Raw genomic sequence first — 21,105 nt, 5'->3', positions numbered from 1 at the left:
CTCTTTTCTAAAACTAAGAAAATAGAGTCTACCAGGATGAGTTGTTTTTGAGATTTAAGATTACAATCTGTGTGAGGTGTATGTGTGTGTGTCTCCTAGGAGCAAAGATTTGGTGGTTACCCATTCAGTGTTTGCAGTGACTTTATGGGACAAATAATGGAAATGAGCTGTATATCTTTGCTAAGTGATGTTAATTTTACTCTTATTTAATATTCACACTTGTTACTACCAAAATCTTATCAGGTCTCTGACCAGGTCACCAGAATTAAGAATTAGTGTATTATATAAATCAGGTAATAACAATATCAATAGTCTAAAACTATCTGCTTTTTTTTTTTAAGTGCTTTTCTTTCTTTTTTCTCAACAGCTCTTTGGAACTTTGGATATTTATTACCCAAATATTTAATACTACTCTGTGCCTTAATTCTGCCATCTATAATCTTGATCAGTTTTAGGAGGATTATGCCAGCTCCAAACACATCCTTCTGTGCTCTGCTTTGTGATGCTGTTCTGAGATTTTGCAGATCACGTTTCTGCTTTGCCAGCTGCTCACTTTTAGGTTGCACAAGTACAGAGCACTTGAGAGAGGTCTCAAGGAGAAGGAGGAGGAAGAAAGAACTTAAACCTTTCTCTTTGTTTCCTGTGGGCTCCCTGTCTGCTTTCCTGTTACTTTGACCACCATCCTAGTGGAAATTCTTCACCCCAGCAACAGCATTCCTAAATCCAGTTTGTAGTTTTTCCAGCATTCACACAGCTAGCCTCATCATGACTCTTAATAACACCAGCTCCAGTTGGCTAGTCCTTTCTTCCTCAAAAGGCGCCCTAGTCCCACAGGATCCGTCTTCCAAGTGCAGAGATGCCAGCAGCAGCTGAGCAGCACTATCTCCTCAGGGAACTGAGTTACAGCTGTGCAGAATCTTGCCTCCAAACTTCTGGGTTTTAGTAATTCCAGTCTCTTTCCTTGGTTGCTGTGATTTGTGAAAATAAAAACATAGTGATTTTTAAGTGGTCGTGACTAATATCTGAACACTTTTTAACAATAGAAGTTATATCTTCTTTAAATTAATATCTGAGTTATTTGTTATTTCATTCTTGTTTTTAACATTTGTTTAGTTATATCTTTATGTGAAGAATTTTCATGTCTTTAGGTAGTAGATAGATGAGACTTTCTTTTTAACATTTAATTTGCATTATCTTTATTTAAAGTATAGTTTTATACACTTATCAATGTTTATTTCAGTTTTGATTTTTAGAGTTTTCTAGAATCAGATCCTGATGAGTAATCCAGCTATTTTCAAGCAATAATGTAAGAAGCACTGTATTTTCTAGTGTAAATTTTATTTATTATTTATGTTAAACTAAATGGTATCATTGTTGGTTCAATCAGTATATCCATAATAATGAAATGGATAAAATGGAATATTAAAATAACGGAATAGTGAAATTTGTTACTATAAAGAGCTTTAGATACTATCTAGTATTAGTTATTTTTCCCTATCCATGCCATTCTATTCACAAGTAAAATACACATCTTTAGAATCTCCCAGGATATCAGTAGAGGCGTGCAGAAGCGGGGTGGCTTTTAACTCCACTCACAGTATGCTTGGTCTCTTCCCAGGGCTCATATTTTGTAGTAGTCTTCAAGTACAGTTCCTCTGCTCTCCTTCTTCCCAAAGTGTTACATTAAAATGGTGAGAGAAGGGCTTATCTCACTGGCTATTTCCTCTGACTTAAGGGAGGGTGAATTCTGTTTATTATTGGTTTAACTGTAGTGTTTTTCTTAGATAAACTTAATGCCATATTTCACCAGTTATGACAGACTTTTAACTTTTTAACATCTCTGAAATTGGGATGAGTCTCAATTTATTGACTGATGCTTTAGTATTGTTGTTGGCCAGATGGTGGTTGTGTTGTATCTATCATGGCCAGTACATTGTGGATGTAGTTGTATCTCTAGTGTCATACAGTTGCAGCCCCTTGATGTTTCAATTAATAAACCATTTAAGGACGTTTTGAAGGAAGAATATGAGTCCTGGTTGTTACCTAAACATCTTTTAGCACCTGTGGTAAGATCAAGAAGGTATCAGCATCATAATTGCAAAATGGGAGACGGTAGCTTCAAAGAGAAGTTTGGAGACGGTAGTAGAGGAGCACCCTTTTAAGAAATGCTGCATCACCAAAGCTTCTAATGGCCAGAGAATGATGTGGAATGATGTAGAAAAACACAGGCATTAGATAACTATGAGTGAAAAAATGACTCAGAACAGTCAAACTTAAATATGAAGTATTTAATTTTTCATGTGTGCACAAGGATAATAGATATACAGTAACAATTTTTGTCTTAAGTGTATCCAAAAGAGCTCTTAAAAAGGTACAACATAAAAATTCTAAATGATAAAGTATTGTCGTAGTTTGATTGGCAGTTTTTCTTCCTTAGTGAAACATATGGTAGTGGCACATCTTAAAAGGCATTCTAGATTTGATATAATACAGTAGATTAATTGACACAACATTGTAAAATGACTATAACTCAATAAAAAATGTAAAAAATATATAGTAGATTAAACCATTCTTCTAGAGAGGTAGAGATGACTATATAAAGTTATCTTTTTATCCAGGTATATTCTCTGAACTCTGAACATTAGGATTACTTCATTAATAATTAGTATTACTCTTTACTTCTATTTTTACTTAAGGAAGTAAAACGTAGGCAATAATCTACTTAGGAAAATTCCCATATACAGGCTGATAGCTGCTTTTTTTCTTCTTTTCATCAGCATCTCCAAAGTTAGATAATAGATCCCTAATAAGTATCCTACATACTGATTTTTTAGTACCATATTGTTCGGTAAAAATAATACATGTCCATTACAGATTTAAACAATGTAAAAAATACAGAAAAAGTCAAAAGCATCTGAAACTCTACCATCCTCACTGATGTCTTTCTAGATATTTCTTATGTAGCTATCCATATGTGAAAATGTGTGTTTGTAAAATTACTCATGTTTAGTAACTTGTCCTTTTTCCCATTCAGTGATGTGTTGTGGCTTTTGTTCCATCTTAAGAAATGTTAATTGATTAGTTGATTCATTTTAATGACTACATAATTTTCCATTGTAGAGGTATACTGAATGATTTAAGCAGGTTCCTGTTAATGGACATTTAGGCTGATTAAGTTTTCTTTATTGTATACAGTGCTCGGATGAAAATTTTTGTGCATGCATATTTTTTATTTTGTAAAATGATCTCAAATTATTAAAAGTGGGATTTGGATATTTATTTATTTATTGAAACACTACTAGCTTTTCAAATTTTTTTTTTTAAGGTGATAGATACGGTTTTGTTGAAGTGATGATGACATATATAATACTGAAATGTCTTTTAAAAACGTAATTAGTATTTTAAGATTTGATTCCTAACCTAAAAAAAAATGATCTTGGCTCCTACTACATATTTAGAAACCTTTCATTTGTAATAAATGGATGTGAGAAGTTATTCGGCTAAAGAAAGAAAATGAAAAAGTTAAAGTACTAGGAACAATGAAAAATAATTAAACTGATGAAAGCGCAGGGAAACTGGAAAGGTAATGATTAAGATAAAGAAAGGGCTTTGGAAACAACCTGGATTTGAATCCTGATTCTGTCTGTTACTAGCTACATGACCTTGAGGAAGCCTTTTAATCTAAGTTTATTTCTCTTCGTTTAAAGTAGAGATGATAATATATCATCAGGTCATTTTGAGGATTAAATAGTAATAGAATAATTCCAGCTAACATTTTTGAATCCTTTTTGCTGTGTATGGCAGGCATTGTATTAAATGTTTATGTGTATTTTTTTTACTTGGCAAATATTTATTATCTTAATTCTCATAAACTCATGAGATGTAAGTATGTTTTACTGATGAGGAAGCTAAAACTAAGAGAGGGATTTTGTAACTTGCACAAGCAACACAGTTAATAAGTGGCAAAACCAGAATCTGAACCCTAACAGTCTGTCCCAGGAGAGCCTGCGATTTGAAACTATCCTGTGTGCATATAAAGCACTTGGCACAGTGTGTAGTTAGCATGCATCAGTTAATATTTATGTTTAGGCTATTTTTAAAAAATAAACATGTCAAAAGAATGAGAAGACAAGCCACTGACTAGGAGAAAATATTTGCAAAAGATTGGTAAAGGACTGTTATTCAAAATATATAAAGAATTCTTAAAACTAAACAGTTAAAACACCAACAATCTGGTTAAAAAGTGAGGAAAAGATTTGAACAGGCACCTCATCACAGAAGATATTCAGATGGCCACTAAGCATGCATTATATGTTATTAGGGAATTGCGAATTAAAACGAAATAACCAGTACACACCTATAAAAGTCTGCATGGACAGCACCAAATGTTGGCTAGGATGTAGAGCAGCAGGAACTCTCATTTATGGCTGTTGGGAATACAAAATGGTATAGCCACTTTGGAGGACAGTTTGGCAGTCTTACAAAACTAAACATACTCCTACCATGCGATCCAGTAATTCTGTCCCTTGGTGCTCACCCAGAGAAGTTGAAAACTCATGTCCAAGCAAAAACTTGCATACAGGTGTTTATAGTAGCTTTATTCATGATTGCTAAAACTTGAAAATAACCAAGATGCCTTCAGTAGGTGAATGGATAAACACATTGACACATCTGTGTAATCGACTGTTATTCAATGCTAAAACGAAATTGGCTATCAAGCCATGAAAAGACATGGAGGAACCTTAAAAGCACGTTACTAAGTGAAAAAAGCCAATCTGAAAAGGCTACATACTGTATGAAATACAAAACTGTGGAGATAGTAAAAAGATTAGTGGTTGTCAGGGGTTAGGAAGAAGGGAGGCACAAATAGGAAGAGCATAGAGGATTTTGGGGGCAGTGAAACTATTCTGTATGATATTATGATGGAGGATACATATCATACATTTGTCGAAAGCCATAGAACACACATCAAGAGTGAATCCTAATGTAAACAATGGACTTTGTACATTCATCATTTGGAACAAATATACCACTCTGGTGCAGGATGTTGATAGTAGGGGAGGCTGTGCATGTGTAGGGGAGGGGAGTGTATGGGAACTCCCTGTACTTTCTGCTCAGATTTGCTGTGAACCTAAAACTACTCCAAAAAAAAAAAGTTTGTTTTAAAAATAATAATAAAATTAACAAAGCAAGTATGCATTTATATGTGTCTGTGACACTTTTGATACTTTCATATTTAGGCCCAGAATAAAGAGACCAGTGTTTTAGCTGCTGCAAAAGTGATTGACACCAAATCTGAAGAAGAACTTGAAGATTACATGGTTGAAATTGATATATTAGCATCTTGTGATCACCCCAACATAGTCAAGCTTCTAGATGCCTTCTATTATGAGAACAATCTTTGGGTAAGTATTTTCTGTTGAACTATGGGAGTAGCCAAAAATGACTTAATTGTTGTAAAGAGGTTTATCACTTGTGAAAGCCTGTTTTATGTGGTACCTTTTCTGTTTAGTTAACGTATGTTACTTGAATGAGAGTTGATCTGCTGATGAGAGGGTCATTAATAACATCCTTAGCTTCAACAGATATTTAGATGTATATTTCAGATTGTACCATACTTCATGACTGTTTGATATTAAATCCAAGTGGAGAAACTTCGTTAAGAAAATTAAATTTCCTAAATAATGAAAGTAGATAGCCTTTCGTGTTTTGAATTTAAGCATTTACTTAAAATTTGTTTTTTTAAGTTTATTTTGTTTTCCTATAAATTGTTTATAATTTCTTACCCTACACTTTTGGCAAATCATGTATTAGATTATAAAATGCTTACTAGAGAAGAGGGTGTAGCTGACTGGTAGAGTGCACACCTAGCATGCACAAGGTCCTGGGTTCAATCCCCAGTACCTCCATCAAAATAAATAAGTGAACCTAATTACCTCCTCCAAAACAAAAAACAACAAAAACAAAATGCTTACCAGAAATGTTAAATATTTATTGTATATATTATCAAACCCACCTTTAGTACATGTTGTAGTAGCTAAGGCAGTATGTAAAAATTTTGTCCCTTTTTAGAAAATATTAAGCACAAAAGATATATAAAAAAGATATTAGTATTTTTTATAATAACCAGTCATTCACTTCCTCTGCACCAATACTAATTTAGTCAAGAGGGCTTTTTCTTTTTGTTTTGTTTTGTTTTGGTTGGGGAGGTAATTCAGTTTATTTACTTATTTATTTTTAATGGAAGTACTGGGGATTTAACCCAGGACCTTGTGCATGCTAAGCGTGCACTCTACCACTGAGCTATACCCTTCTCCCAAGAAGATTTTTAAAATGGAGTTTTAGTTGTTCTTAAAGGACAAAGCAAAGCGTTATGAAGAAAGAGTAGATAGTATAAGCTATACCTGATTGGGAATCAAAAGGCCTTTTTTTAAAAAAATTTTGGTGATGTTAGGCGTGAGCTTGAATAAGTCAGTTGACCTTTATGAGTCTGTTTACTCACCTATAGGGTTAGTAATGATCTACCTCCCCAATTATTTTTCATATGATGTAATGAATTTGAAAACAATTTATAATTTGCAAGCTCCTATAAAAAGTAAAGTGTTGTTCAGGGTCCTACTGTATAGCACAGGGAGCTATATTCAATGGCTTGTGGTAACCTGTAATGAAAAAGAATATATATGTGTATGTATAAGTGAATCACTGTGCTGTGCACCAGAAACTAATACTTCAGTAAAAGAAAAATCAACTATACTTTAGTTTTAAAAAAAAGTAAAAAAAATAAAGTGTTATACAGAGGGGGAAAATGTATGAAGCTGTACAATTTGTTAAGATGTGTAGTTTAAAAGAAATTATCTGAAAAAAATTATCTGTAGTTATTATTAGTGTAGTGTCTTCTAATACGATTGTTTAGGGTTCTAGCAGAATGTTTCCAGAGATTATAATGAAAATGAATTCCTAGACAATTTAATAAATAGATAAGATCTTTACTTGAGACTATATTGCAAAATAAAGAAGTTAGACAACTGTGAGGGACAGTCTGTTGGGAGAGATAGGCATTAATTTAAGAACCATAGTAAATACAAAATTACAGCTGTGATAAGGGTTAAGAAGGAAAGGTACATGGTGGTATGTACCAGGGAGGTCTGGGAAGGCATCCATCAGGAAGTCATAATTGAGCTAGGATCAGAAGCTTTTGTGTATATATATATATTTTTTTTTCTATTTTTTTAAAAAACCAAAAACAGTCTCTGTTTCCAGGGTTTATTCCTATTAGTGAGGATAAAAATATACTTGATCACTTAATTCACAATAGTTACCTTAAAAAGGAGAGTAATAAAATCTTTCAGTGGTAATGAGATGGATATATAATACTGTCCTGAATAAAAATTCTGTACCTGGTTATTTTAGAGAAGCAGGGACACTAAAAATGGTGATTAACTCAAAGGCACATACTTCCACAATGTGTTCTCTTTGTGCTTTCTCAAATGTGTATCATTAAGACTGATAACTCTTTTGACAAAGGAAATCCTTATGGTTAGCATAATATCATTTCCGTAACCTAGGTTATTTGATAGCTATTCCTTTATCTTTTTTGCTAAATTGAAGAAAAACTACTTAGACTCAGTGTCATGTTAGATACATGCTTTTTTATTTACCTGCAGATCCTCATTGAATTTTGTGCAGGTGGAGCAGTGGATGCTGTGATGCTTGGTAAACGCCTTTTTGTTCTTTATGTTATCTTGAATTATACTGTAAAAAGTCAAAGAATTTCAAACATTTTTATATATATATAAATATATATTACATATATATAAATATATTTTATATATATATATCTTATTTTTGAGTGAAGTTCAATAAGTTAAGAAATCAGCTTAATTATTTTTATATTCTTGGATAGTTGTAATAAAATTCTAAAATGAAATATTGAGTATAATATGTAGAGAAAGTAATTTTTATAGACACTTAGTTTTTAAAAAATAAATTCACTATATATGATCCTTGACAGTGATGATAAAGGTATATAGCCTGCTGATATGTTTTCACTGTATAAAAATGCAGATTTGTTTACTTTTTCCTTATAGAGCTTGAGAGACCATTAACTGAGTCCCAAATACAAGTAGTTTGTAAACAGACTTTAGAGGCGTTGAACTACTTACATGATAATAAAATCATCCACAGAGATCTAAAGGCTGGCAACATTCTTTTCACCTTAGATGGAGATATTAAGTTGGGTAAGTTTATTCCATTAAATACAACATCTGAGTTTGTGCTCTGAGATTTCCCCTTATATGTTTGTAACTAAATGTTGTTTTGTTATGACTCAAATATGTGAAACATGGAGAATTACTCCATGTTAATTTTTAATTTTGAATAATTATGCATTAACTCCCAGAATTCCTAAGTATAGGCTCCTAATATAAAGACACTTTAAAAAGAAAGTAAGAAAGGATGGATTTTTATTTTTAAAAAGGCACACTTTTAAAAGACTGGTTAATTATTTTTTCCCTTCAATTTTTATATGCAAACTTAATACTTGTAAATATAATACATTTAGAAAATGATATAGTAGCTAAAACTGCTAGCTTAGTTTTATCTTCATTTCCAAAATTCATATCTAGTGGTTTTCTTTTTGCATGTTTTGTTTTATACTTTACTTTATAGATAACTGTATCTTAAATTAACAAAGTAACTAACCTTAGTCTGAAAAGGATGCCTAAAATAAGTATAGGGACTATATTTTTAATTTTGTTTTTTATACTGGAGGAATAAATGATAATTTTATGTGAAGAAATAGATGTAGATTTTAGGTAGGAAACTAATTAATTTCATATATACATGTACAAATAAAAGAGAAAGTCCTCTTTAAGTATTTCCAAGATATGAATTTAAAGAAAATCTAGTGATGAAGTCTAAATCTGTGTATTTTGGAAGGATGTTAAAAGGATAAGATATATTCAAAAGCCATGTTGATAGCAGTGATCATAGTCATTTCATTTCACTTTGTCATGACATGCAAATTTGATATATTACTAAATTTGATATACTACTAAATTTTAACCTTTTTATAAGTAAACAGTTATATAGCTTAATGACTTGTAGCTTTGTAGACAGTAGCTTTGTGACCACCACCTAGATAAAGAAATAGAACTGTGTCTGGTACCTAGCAGCTCTTTCATGGGCCCATCTCAATCGCTGTCACTCCCTTCTTCAAGATAACCCGTTTCCTGACTTTTATAGTAATCACTTTCTTGTGTTTTTTTAATGGCTCAATATTTATTTCTAGACATTAGAGTTTAGACTTACCCATATTTAAAACTGAGTTTTCTTTCAAGTCTTTTAATTTATGAGTCTCGCCTGCACCAGTTTCTTTCTTCTCTTTGTGTTTTATCTGTGGCGTGCATTCTCATGGGATGCTTTCTCAAGGAAAGTTGGTTCTTTGGGGGCAAAAGAATTTCAGTGTTAAAATGATTATGACCCACCAAAGTACACAGATATATAGTATATCTTTGGCATTAAAATTTCGTGGGGGGAGGGAGGATTAGGACAAAATACCTTAAAAGGCTCCTAATGAGAGTGATGATGAAAAAAAGGTTGAGCAACACTGATCTATAAGACCTGGGCTGTTGGACCTGTAGGGTTTCTGTCATCTTGCATTTTGCTGGTTGCATACTCATGATGACTTTCTAAAGTTCCTCTCTGTATTTCTTTCAGTTTGCAGATGTATCCGAAAACCTCATCAGTCTCAAGTTTGATTTTTTGACAAGACTGTTGGTGGTTTTATGTTCTTTCATTGGGAGGCATGCAATACTTGCTTTTTGCTCTATTTTGATGTTAGCAGCTATTGATGCTTAATATCTAGGTCTGTTCTTTGATTGAAGGAGCCAAATGAATTCTGTCATTTTGTTTTCATTTATTATTTTTGATAATAATTTTGATATAATTATCAGTTATTTCATTGTGTTCATTTATTATCATTATAAAATTAGAAATACTTATATAAGAAGACACTTCCCTTCAGCTGTTTGGTTATTCAGGAGTATAATTCATATGGATAAGACAGGAAAAATGCTTGATTCTTTTTTTATTTATTTAGCTTTAAAGACAGTGAATTGGTTCTCTTTCTTTAGTTGGTGACCAGTATTTTTTAAAATGTTATTATTAATTCATGAATTTAATTTTATTTTGTAGTTTTCAAATCTGTTACATTTTTTATCCTTATTAAAGCTCACATTGTACCATCTTGGTCAATTGGAACCTCTTCAAGTTGGCTTGTTAATCTTTTTTGGCATGACTCTAGTAATCTTTGATAGCTTCCTTGTTGTCTGTTAGGTTGAGTTGTTTCAGGCTCATCGTGCATATTTCCTGCCTCAGACCTTCAAGAAGCCCTGAAGAAGTTTTAGCAGGATGTGGTGCTATTTTAAGACCACAGACTGCACGTTAGAGATGCTTACGGTTTCTGGACTGGCCTTCATTCTAGGCCTCTCCAAACACAGAGGTAGGCTCTCATTGAGTGCCTATGTATTTCCTATTCAAATTCAGGATCAAGCCTTTTTTCCCCCTCTGTATTACATCTGTTATTTCCTTCTATCCTGAGAATCTTGGTTCTCAAGGACATTGATGATAGATTTGGAATATTCTGTAATTACTCATTTTAACTTTCATTTCTATATTCAGTGCTCACCACCAGTTCTTACGTTGATATCTCTTTGGTTATGTTGGTTGTCTGAAGTTCATTCTCTGGTGGATTTCTCTGGAAGGGCTCTCTGAGTTCTTATAAAATGATAATAGTTCTACCCTTTATACTTTGAAGGTCAGTTTTGCTGGATAGAAAATCCTTGGCTCACATTTCTTTCCTTGAATATCTGAAATGTGTTACTCTGTTTTCTTCTGTCAGAAAGTGTTGTTGAAAGTCTGTTGATTATCTGATTTTCTTTCTCTTACAAGTCATGTGCTCTTTCTGCTAGATGCTAAAGAATTGTTTTCTTTGAAGGCCAACAATTTAACTAAACTTTTCTCCCCCTTTGCCAGGAATTTTTTCTGTAATTACAGATATGAGTATTTATTCTGTTCCCTTGCATTGATTTCCTTCTTTAGGGATGATTATTATATGTTGGGTTTGCCAATCATAAGTATGTTGAACTTTCTCTCAAGTTCTTTTTTATCTTTCTTCATTTTTTTTTTCATTGAGGTGAAATGTAATTAGCAAAATTTAATCTCCTAACCATTTTTAAGTATACAGTTCTGTAGCATTAAGTACATTCATTTTGTTGTGCAACCGTCACCACTGTCCATCTCCAGAACTTTTTCATCTTCCGCAACTGAAACTCTGTACTCATTAAGCATTAGCTCCCCATTTCCTCCTTTCCCCAGCCCCTGGCAACCACCATTCTATTTTCTGTCTCTGTGAATTTGACTCCTCTAAGTACCTCATATAAGTGTAATCATACAGTATTTATCCTTTTGTGACTGGCTTATTTTACTTAGCATAATGTCTTTAAGTTTCACCCATGTTGTAGCATGTGTCAATTTCCTTTCTTTTTAAGGCTGAATAATATTCTGTTCTATATGTATATACACACCACACTTCATCCGTTCATCCATTGATAGACATTTTGGTTGCTTCCACCTTTTGGCTCTTGTGAATAATGCTGCTGTGAACATATGTGTACAATATCTGTTCAAGTCCCTGCTTTCAGTTCTTTGGGGTATAAACTTAGAAGTAGAATTGCTGGATCATATGGTAATTCTCTGTTTTATTTTTTGAGGAACCACCATAAAACCATTTTCCACACTGGCCGCACCATTTTACATTTTCACAGCAATGTACGAGGGTTCCAATTTCTTCACCTCCTTGCCGACACTTGTTATTTTCTGTATTTTTGATGATTGCTGTCCTAATGGGAGTGGCATGGTGATGCATGGGAATTTGTTATGTCTATTTGTTCTTGTATTCCTCCTTGTTCAGCCTTTATTTCAAAAATGATTTTTCATTTCTGTTTTCCCTTGAGTTCTGTCAACTCATTTCTGAATTTTAAAATTCTGACTTATGTTACTCTTTTGTCTCATCATTTTTTAAAATCTTGTAGCTCAGTTTGAATAGTATGTTACAATTTTGATCCATTTTTGGTACATTTTTCTGTAAATGTACTAAAATCTTATTTGAATACAGAAATGTACTTTGTGTAAAATAGTGCATACCATTAAAAGTAAGTATATTTTTGAAGATTTAGGAATGCTAAAATAGTTTTGAATTGGTTGACATTTAAAATAATTGCAATTTGTTTCATTAATTCATAAATACAGAGAACCTTCCATTTCTGTGACACCCTGTTAAGTCTACACAGATGTATATAGAACCATATTATCTTCACGAACCATATAATAAATTACAGTAACTGAATTTTTATGATGCTCTTACCAGATCACATTGTTGCAAATGGAAATAAGTATGTAAAAATGCTGTTTTAACAGACCAACATATATATGCCACATCATTGTAAGTAGAACTATAAAGCACATAGTGACCTTAATTTTCTCGTTTGCACAAAAATGAAGATGCCTTTTTGTCCCTCCTTAGTTTCTACTTCCTGCCCGTAAGTATGGTTAGAGAGGTATAAATGTTGACAGTGGACATTTGTTGTTTAGGCCTGTTTCTGGACCTCCTTTCCCAGTCACATGAGGGGAAAAATGTTAAAATGAATAGACTGTTAATAGGTTCTAGGGAAACACTAGAATAAGTACTGAGCTGACTTTGCCTAAGTAGAAAACCTCTTCTGGCAGGAATTTCATGTTGTGATCTCAGTCCCTTCCTGCAGAAACATGAGAAGTTGTAAGTTGAGGAAGTTGGGGTTAAGAGGGGTGGAGTGTCCTGAATACACCTATTTATGTTGCATTTTCTGCATATATCTTCCAAGTATAGTATGTTCTATTTACTTATGCATTTATTTAATTATGAAACATTAATGAAATATCTAACATAGTGAAAGACTTCATACACCATATTAGGAATAGGTAGCTGTCAGTCTGTTTTGAGCAAGAGAACCACATGGTCAAAAAAAGGAAAAAAGAACTGTATAATAGACACAAATAATTGGAATACAAGACAAGGTTTCATGAGTTTTAAGAATTCTACTAACAAAATATTGCGAAGGTTAAAATTATACATATGGTTAATAATAGTAGCTGCCATTTATTGTGTGTAAATTCTGTGCTAGGCCTTGGGGCATGAACACTAAGTACTGAATTTTTGGTATTTATTCAGTTTGGAGAATTGTGGCATGTGGAAGTTATTTCTCTTTCTGTTCTGCTTACCCTTTAGTAAGAGTGGCCTTCTTAAAGCCTTGATATGCTTATCCCTTATGTTGAATACAGTGAACTTTGCTTAAAAACTGTCATTAATACTTCTGTTTGATTATTTATTTCAAGCGGATTTTGGAGTATCAGCTAAAAACACAAGGACAATTCAAAGACGAGATTCCTTTATTGGCACACCCTATTGGTATGTGTTCAGTTTTATGGGTTTGCAGCATTAGTTATGTCAGCAGTTATTATTACTCATTAATTTTTTCCCACATAATTGATTATACTGTCTGTCTTTTATGTGGTTTGTAATCACTATTCTTAAGTTGAACATTTTAACTTTCAATTCTCTGTCTTCATAGGATGGCTCCTGAGGTAGTCATGTGTGAAACATCCAAGGACAGACCCTATGACTACAAAGCTGATGTTTGGTCCCTGGGTATCACTTTAATAGAAATGGCTGAGATAGAACCACCTCATCATGAATTAAATCCAATGCGAGTGCTGCTAAAAATAGCAAAGTCTGAGCCCCCTACGTTAGCACAGCCATCAAAATGGTAAAGTATTCCTGAACAAAGCTTTTTAAAAAGCAAAACTTGATGCTTTATTCTTCCAACTTTCCAAAGGTATTCAAATTTAGGTACATGGTACGAAGACTATATGAAGTAGAAAACTGATTTTTGGTATATTTTCAAGACTTAAGGACCATGTAAACGCTTATAACTAACTTTCTGTAGAAATTAAAAAATACCAGTGATTTGATTTCTACATGAAAAATTTATTTCCTGTACTATGAGAAAGTAAGGCATTTATGTGGTTAGTTTATATTTGTGCAGTTTAATATAATAGAATAATTTTTGTGATTTTTAGCGTATTTATGAACATGAGTGTCTCAATGACTAAAACTATGAACCTACTTATATGTCTAACTTGTATTTATAGATGAATGACTTATGAAATACTAATATTCACATTAACTAGTTTTCTTATGTTGAATTCACATTATCCCATACATAAGAGAACTTAAGCATAATTTATCAGAGTTTTTATTTTAATAACAAGAAAGTAAAATAGAATGTCATTATAAAGATTTTTCTTTTGAAGGTCTTCAAATTTTAAGGACTTTCTAAAGAAATGCTTGGAAAAAAATGTGGATTCCAGATGGAACACATCTCAGCTCCTGCAGGTAGGATAAGAGTAGTATGATAACAGCAGACTGTGTGATTTTTGTAACATCTCTTTAAGATTACAGTTTCAGGCGGAAGGATATAGCTCAGTGGTAGAGTGCGTGCCTAGCATGCACAAGGTCCTGGGTTCAATCCCCAGTTCCTCCATTAAGAAAAGAAAGAAAGAAACTTAATAACCCCCCCACCCAAATTAAAAATAAATAAAGGAAAAAAGAAAAAGAAGAATAGTTTCAGATTGATTCAGTGTGCCTTCTTTCCACTTGAGTTTTCCTGTGGAAACTCAAAATGCATTGTAGTAGTTAACATTTGCTTTGCAAACATACCTGCTGCTGTTAATAAAAGATATTTAGCTTCTAAGTGCTTCCTCCTATGCTTTTTTGATTCAGTCTGTGTTCTTTTCATTTTGTTTAGTTATTTGCATTTTGTCAGTTACTTCCATTTTTGTCTGTCCAGTTACTGGAAAGCAAGCACGTTGGCGGCAGGAGCCATGAGCTAATTAATTTTTTTTAATGTCTCTTACAATGAGGGTAAATTTTCAGTAAATATTACTGATTTTAAAGAAAAGGTGTTAAAGTGATTGGATAATTTTGTTTTATAGCAGGAGCTGTTTGTATCATTTGAAATGAAGTTTTGTCAAATAACAGTACAGGCGGACAAACAGAATGACTAGTCTAGAGGCAGTTACTGTTAGGTTGAGTTATTGTGTAACTCCTACATTACAGTTTTTAAGGTTGACCTGTTTATCTAGGGGGGGAAGCAGGAAAAATTGCCTTGCTCTGTGCAACAAAAGTATCCCTGGAACACACTTTCTCTCCTTATTTCACCATCCCCACATTTGAAAGCCTTAGTCTGTGACAGACATCAAGTGCTGAGTGTACAGGGATGAATAAAATATCTTCTTACTCTTAAGAGTATTAGAATTATGTCAAAAAAGCAGGTGTTGTAGACACTTTTAACAGAACTCCAAAGCTTTTTGTAATTCTTTTATTGAGGCTTTTATACAAGATATAATTGTATTGTTACTTTTTACGAACTAGTAATGCACTTGAAACCTGCTTTAAATTTTAAATTTTAGGTTGTGAAATTTTCAAACATACAGAAAAGTACATGTACGTACTACTCATATGTAATATATTTTTGACATGCTTCCTTCAGATTCTTAAAAAAAAAAAGATATATAGTTGCTGGCAGCCCCTACTCCTGCTCAGTCCCCTCCCCCTCTTTCCTTCCTCAGATGTAACATCATCTGAAGTTTTGTATTTTTCTTACTTATATGCCTATATTTTACCACATAATAATGTGTTTTATGTATTTTAAACTTACTCTACAAGCATTTTGGCTGTTACACTGAGCATACTTTTTTTAATGATCAAACAGCATCCTTTTGTTACTGTTGATTCCAACAAACCAATTCGAGAGTTGATTGCAGAGGCAAAGGCTGAAGTAACAGAAGAAGTTGAAGATGGCAAAGAGGAGGATGATGATGAGGAAGCAGAAAATTCTCTGGTCAGTATTTAGAAAGGAAATTTCATTTAGGTAATTTTTAGATTTGAGTTTTAAGGTATGATTGCACCAATAACAAAGAATTAATTTGGAAAAGAATATGAAAACAAAGATAGGTATATATATGCAGGACTGGGACATTATGCTGTATACCAGAAATTAATACATTGTAATTGACTATACTTTAATTAAAAAAAAATTGTTGGCTAGCAATACAAAACTTTTAATTTTAGAGGTGCAGAATAATAACAAGTTTGCTTTTTGCTATCCATTTTTGTCACATGTATTTGAAAATTTGTCAGTTCTTTAAATTATTTTTATAATTTCATCAAATTTACTGAATAAAGATATTAAATCATTGTATGTATGAATTAAATCGTTTATATATAAAATAATTCATATATATACATGAAACATTGTTTTGGTCACCATTTTGAAGTTACGTTTTAACACTAAAAATGTGTGAAATCTTTTTTAGCCAATACCTGCAAGTAAACGTGCCTCCTCTGACCTTAGTATTGCCAGTTCTGAAGAAGATAAGCTTTCACAAAATGCTTGTATTTTGGAATCTGTCTCAGAAAAAACAGAACGTAATACTTCTGAGGATAAGTTTAACAGTAAAGTTCTTACTGAAAAACCCACCACTGATGAGCCTGAAAAAGCTGCAGTGGGTATTAATGACCACGTTAATGATGCTCCTTTAGAAGCTATGGCTGAACTCCATAATAGAACAGCAATAATCAAGGAAAATGGGAGCGAGGAAGAGAGACCCAAGCTTGAAAATCTACTTGGCACAGAAGGCCATGAAACAGTGGACATTAATTCAGTCAGTGAAAGAAAAGAAAATATAATGATAACTTCAGAAACAAATATTGAACAGAATCCGAAACCCGAGGAAGAAAGGGATCAGGAAAAGCAACAGATATTTGAAAATAAGGTTATAAAAACTGAAGAAATTGAAGATACTGCTATTCAAACAATGGATTTAGTTTCTCAAGAGACTGGAGAAAAAGAGGTGGATGTTCAGGCAGTTGAAAATGAAGTTGAGCTTACAAAGGAAGACACCCAAGAGAAATTGGGAAAAGATGACAAAACTGAAAAAGATGTGGTCAGTGATACAAGCAATGTGATAGGGACAGAGGAGGCAGTAGATGTGCCTCCAAAGTCAGCTGGAAACAGTCCTGTGGATGCTCAGAGCAGTGATGGGAAAGAAGTGGGTGAAGTAGGTCAGAAGTTAGTGAGTAAGCCCACAGAGGGTCCTGAGGCTGGTGGTACTGAGGAAGTTCCTATTAAAGAAATAGCTGAAACAAATGAGATAGATAAAAAACCTATAGAAGGAAAAGGTGAGGAACAATTAATCAACAGTTCAGAGAACATAGTGGAGACCAATGAAGAACCTGGGACAAATCAAGTTGAGGATATTACTGAATCAATTAACGCTGAAGGAATAGAGATCAGAAGTGCAAAAAAAGCTTTAGAAAGTGAAACTCAGGATGCTCCTAAAGCCACTGCTCAGATAGATGCAGAGCAAGAAGAAATTCCATATGAAGTGCCAATTGAAACAGAACCCCGAGTTACTGCCGCTTCACATCCCAGTGAACCTCAGCCTGCTCCAGTACCCAGTATTAATATCAACCCTGAAGAAGCAGAAAATAAAGGGGAAATAGGTGCTTTGTCAAAAACTGAAACCATGTTACCAGAATCTGAGAGTCAAAAGGAAAATGATACTGATTCAGGCACTGGTTCCACTGCTGATAATAGCAGCATTGACTTGAATTTATCCATCTCTAGCTTCCTAAGCAAAACTAAAGACAGTGGATCAATATCTTTACAAGTAAGTATATATGGGTCCTTGTTTGGGTTTTTCTTTGTCATTTGGCAGTTGAGAGTTTATGTGAAACTGATGTCTTGAAAACAAAACAACACTAAATCAGTGTAGTATTAACCCTATGAAATTCTTAGGGCCTAAGAAGTCAGTCATTTAAAAGAAAACCTAGAGATTCTAGGTGTAATTTTTAATTTTTTGGTAGCACCTACCTGTTTTGCCAACTTGACATAAATATTGTAATATAGTTGCTTATTGCAATTTGGGTTCTCTTTGCCCGTGTTGAGGTATTATTTTAGCAAGAATCAGTAATAAATAAAAGAATTGAGGACTTGAACGAATGATCTCTTTTTAGGAATGTTTAGGGTACAAACAGCCCTTGATTTACCACTGGCCCATGCAGGTGACTCCTGCCTTCTCAGTCATAGCCATCACTACTGCCATGAGAATCAGACATTAAAAACCCAGAACACTTGGAGCTGTTGGAGCATAACTCTCAAATCTTAATGTGCTTATGAGTTAGTAGGGGGAGCTATGTAGAAGTATGGAGTGGGGCTAAAGAATCAATACTTGTAACAAAAAAATCCCTTGGAATTCTCATGCAGATGAGCCACGGGCTACTTATGGACTCTGGGTCGACAGGTAGCAGAAAAGCAGGAACAACTTAGGAAAACAGACCTTTGGGACATGACTCTAGTGTGACTGATTGGCATGCCTGTCTGCCCCAAATCATTACATGTATTGCCTATGGCCTTCAGTTTTCAGTTTATTTTGTTTCATTGACTGAAATTCCATTAATCTGAAGTTCATTCACTGATTTAATAGTTAGCATTTCCGAAAAATGCAGAGGCGATGTTAACTGTGGATACTTCAGTAAGAACTGAAGAAATGGAAAATTTGGAGGATACAGGGAGGTAGATCTGTTTTTGGAGCATGCCCACTTTAGAGTTTAGAGGAAGTCTGGATAGGGTGGCCATAGTCCAGGGCGTAGGGAGAGGAGCATGTGGTTACTGGATGCCTAGGGAACAGAACAGTAAGAGGTTGCAGAAAGGTGACTGGAAGTTGCCAAATAGAAACTTAAAAATGCTGATGCATTTTGCATGTGGTGTTTTCACATTCCCCTTTTGCTCCCTCTGCTTTCTAATCTTTCCCCCTTATCAAAAGTAAGTAATTATCTGTTCTCAATACTTACATGTTTACGGAAATGTATCTATAGCACTGTTACACTTTTGTTATTTCTATTTGCATTTAAAAAGTTAGGAGTGAGGAGCTTGGTCTTGATAAAGAATTTTAGGCAACAGCTAACAGGCAGATCTGGTACTTTGGGGGATGTGGTAGAGGTGCTGTCTTTCTAGTAACTGTAAAATCACACATCCATCTTTGGCCCTGAGATGGAGGAGGGCTGCTGGTATTATTGATGAAACATTTTGATTCCCAGTCCTGGCCCTGTTTAAACGTTATCAGGCAGGCGGGGGGAGGGTGTAGCTCAGTGAAAGAGTGCATGCTTAGCATGCATGAGGTCGTAGTTCAATCCCCCAGTACCTCTGTTTAAGAAACAAACAAACCTAAATACCCCTCCTAAAGAGAACATTTTAAAGGTTGCCTGGGGGCTTTTTCAGTAAAATTCTTACGTACCCTCAGACCTGTTGATTTGGATTCTTTAAGGGATGAGCCCCAAGAATTCATTTTTAACTGCTGTGTGAGTGGTTCTAAAACAGAAAAGCAGAGGTAACTGAGAACCTACTAGGTAAAAAGAGGAAGGAAAAAATGGTGAAAGTTGTTCCAATTACTCATTTATATGAATTGCTCATTACCACTTGTGCCTAATTATGATGTATCATAAAAATTGTATATGCACATCATCAAAACACATAATTTCACTTGAAAAAAATTTGATTTCATCTGTAAAATTATGTGAAAGTCAGGTGAAGTATAGAGGATATAACTGATTCCAAAGATGAGTCTTAATGCTTTGTATTCATACTTTATATGTATAGTTTTCATAGTCTTCATAGCCGTTCAGTTTTTTGTTTTTAAAGAAGAAAATGTTTTCTATCTGTAGTATTCCCCATATAAAGCCTAACTAAAATAAAATCTCACTCAGGAAACCAGAAGACAAAAGAAAACATTGAAGAAAACACGAAAATTTGTTGTTGATGGTGTAGAAGTGAGTGTAACAACGTCAAAGATAGTTACAGATAGTGATTCCAAAACTGAAGAATTGAGGTTTCTTAGGTGAGTAGAGAAACAACATAATTAAAACTGATTTTGTGACTTGTCAGTCTCTGCGGAGTCTGAAGAATAGAGAAACAAGAGTAAAGTCTTGTCTAATTTTGGATTATCCTTTTGTTACTTGTCCACTTGAAAAGAAAGTTATTTTTGAAAGTTTTTTCTTTTAAAACATTACATCAGAGATGTAATTTTTGCTGTCTTCCTCTATCATTGCCATTAAATTTTATCAGACGTCAAGAACTTCGGGAATTAAGATTTCTTCAAAAAGAAGAGCAAAGAGCCCAGCAGCAGCTTAACAGCAAACTGCAGCAACAGCGAGAACAAATTTTCCGGCGTTTTGAGCAAGAGATGATGGTAAAGTACTGGAATTTTGTACCATTTTATTAATAATGAAATTTAGTGCTTAAAAAAAAAACCCCACTAATGGCAGGTTTTAGAACCTGTTCTCTGATTATGATTACTAGACTTCTCTGGCTTTGTGGTGTATTTCAGGCCTTTAGCTTTTGGTGTTCTGGATGCTTTCTTTTCTCTTTCTTTTCCTTCCTTCCTTCCTTCCCCTTCCTTCCCCTTCCTTTTCCTTCTCCTTCTCTTTTCTTTTTGCCTGACATACTGTGTGGTGGGTGTCTTCATTTTCCTTTGATTAAAATCTGTCGTGAAAACCTGGAATCATGAAGCTAGTAGATGGTTTACGAAGTTCTTAGGTGTGCCTATCGCTGGATAATTTTTTATTGTTACAATTTGACCTCTCAGATCTAGAATCCAAGATTTTAATCCAGTCTAGAGAAGTTGTCTTCAAACTTGGCTGAGTATTAGAACTTCTTGGGGATTTTTCAAAATACTTCTCTGGCTACTACAGTTAGGCTTCCACATCCCTTTTCACAGCTGCTAGAGTAGTTAGTGCTTACTTGTCAAGGGTAATTGTCACTGAGTCTTTCAGTTTTTACCTTGTGTCCAAAATTGGAAAAGGAATTATTAATTTGATATAAAATTTCAGTAACTTATATTGGACATCTAGCTTAATGTAGGTTAGAAAAAAGGTCATTTGAAATGTTA

At 33.8% G+C, this 21,105-nt stretch overlaps 1 protein-coding gene across 2 annotated transcripts in view; it reads left to right on the top strand.

Moving 5' to 3' along the window:
• Positions 1-21,105, top strand: part of SLK (STE20 like kinase) — a 53,742-nt gene that overhangs the window by 11,842 nt on the left and 20,795 nt on the right. For both annotated transcript variants that reach the window (XM_010970958.3, XM_010970957.3), the window contains exons 2-11: positions 5,241-5,405; positions 7,665-7,713; positions 8,088-8,237; positions 13,432-13,504; positions 13,668-13,862; positions 14,410-14,491; positions 15,870-15,998; positions 16,474-17,829; positions 19,925-20,055; positions 20,283-20,406. In XM_010970958.3, the coding sequence (XP_010969260.2) occupies positions 5,241-5,405; positions 7,665-7,713; positions 8,088-8,237; positions 13,432-13,504; positions 13,668-13,862; positions 14,410-14,491; positions 15,870-15,998; positions 16,474-17,829; positions 19,925-20,055; positions 20,283-20,406 (2,454 nt within the window). The remainder of the gene's footprint in view (positions 1-5,240; positions 5,406-7,664; positions 7,714-8,087; positions 8,238-13,431; positions 13,505-13,667; positions 13,863-14,409; positions 14,492-15,869; positions 15,999-16,473; positions 17,830-19,924; positions 20,056-20,282; positions 20,407-21,105) is intronic.

The sequence above is a fragment of the Camelus bactrianus genome, chromosome 11 (genome assembly GCF_048773025.1).
Source record: "Camelus bactrianus isolate YW-2024 breed Bactrian camel chromosome 11, ASM4877302v1, whole genome shotgun sequence".
Lineage (NCBI taxonomy): Eukaryota > Metazoa > Chordata > Mammalia > Artiodactyla > Camelidae > Camelus > Camelus bactrianus.
This window is presented reverse-complemented; position numbering and strand designations above follow the sequence as displayed.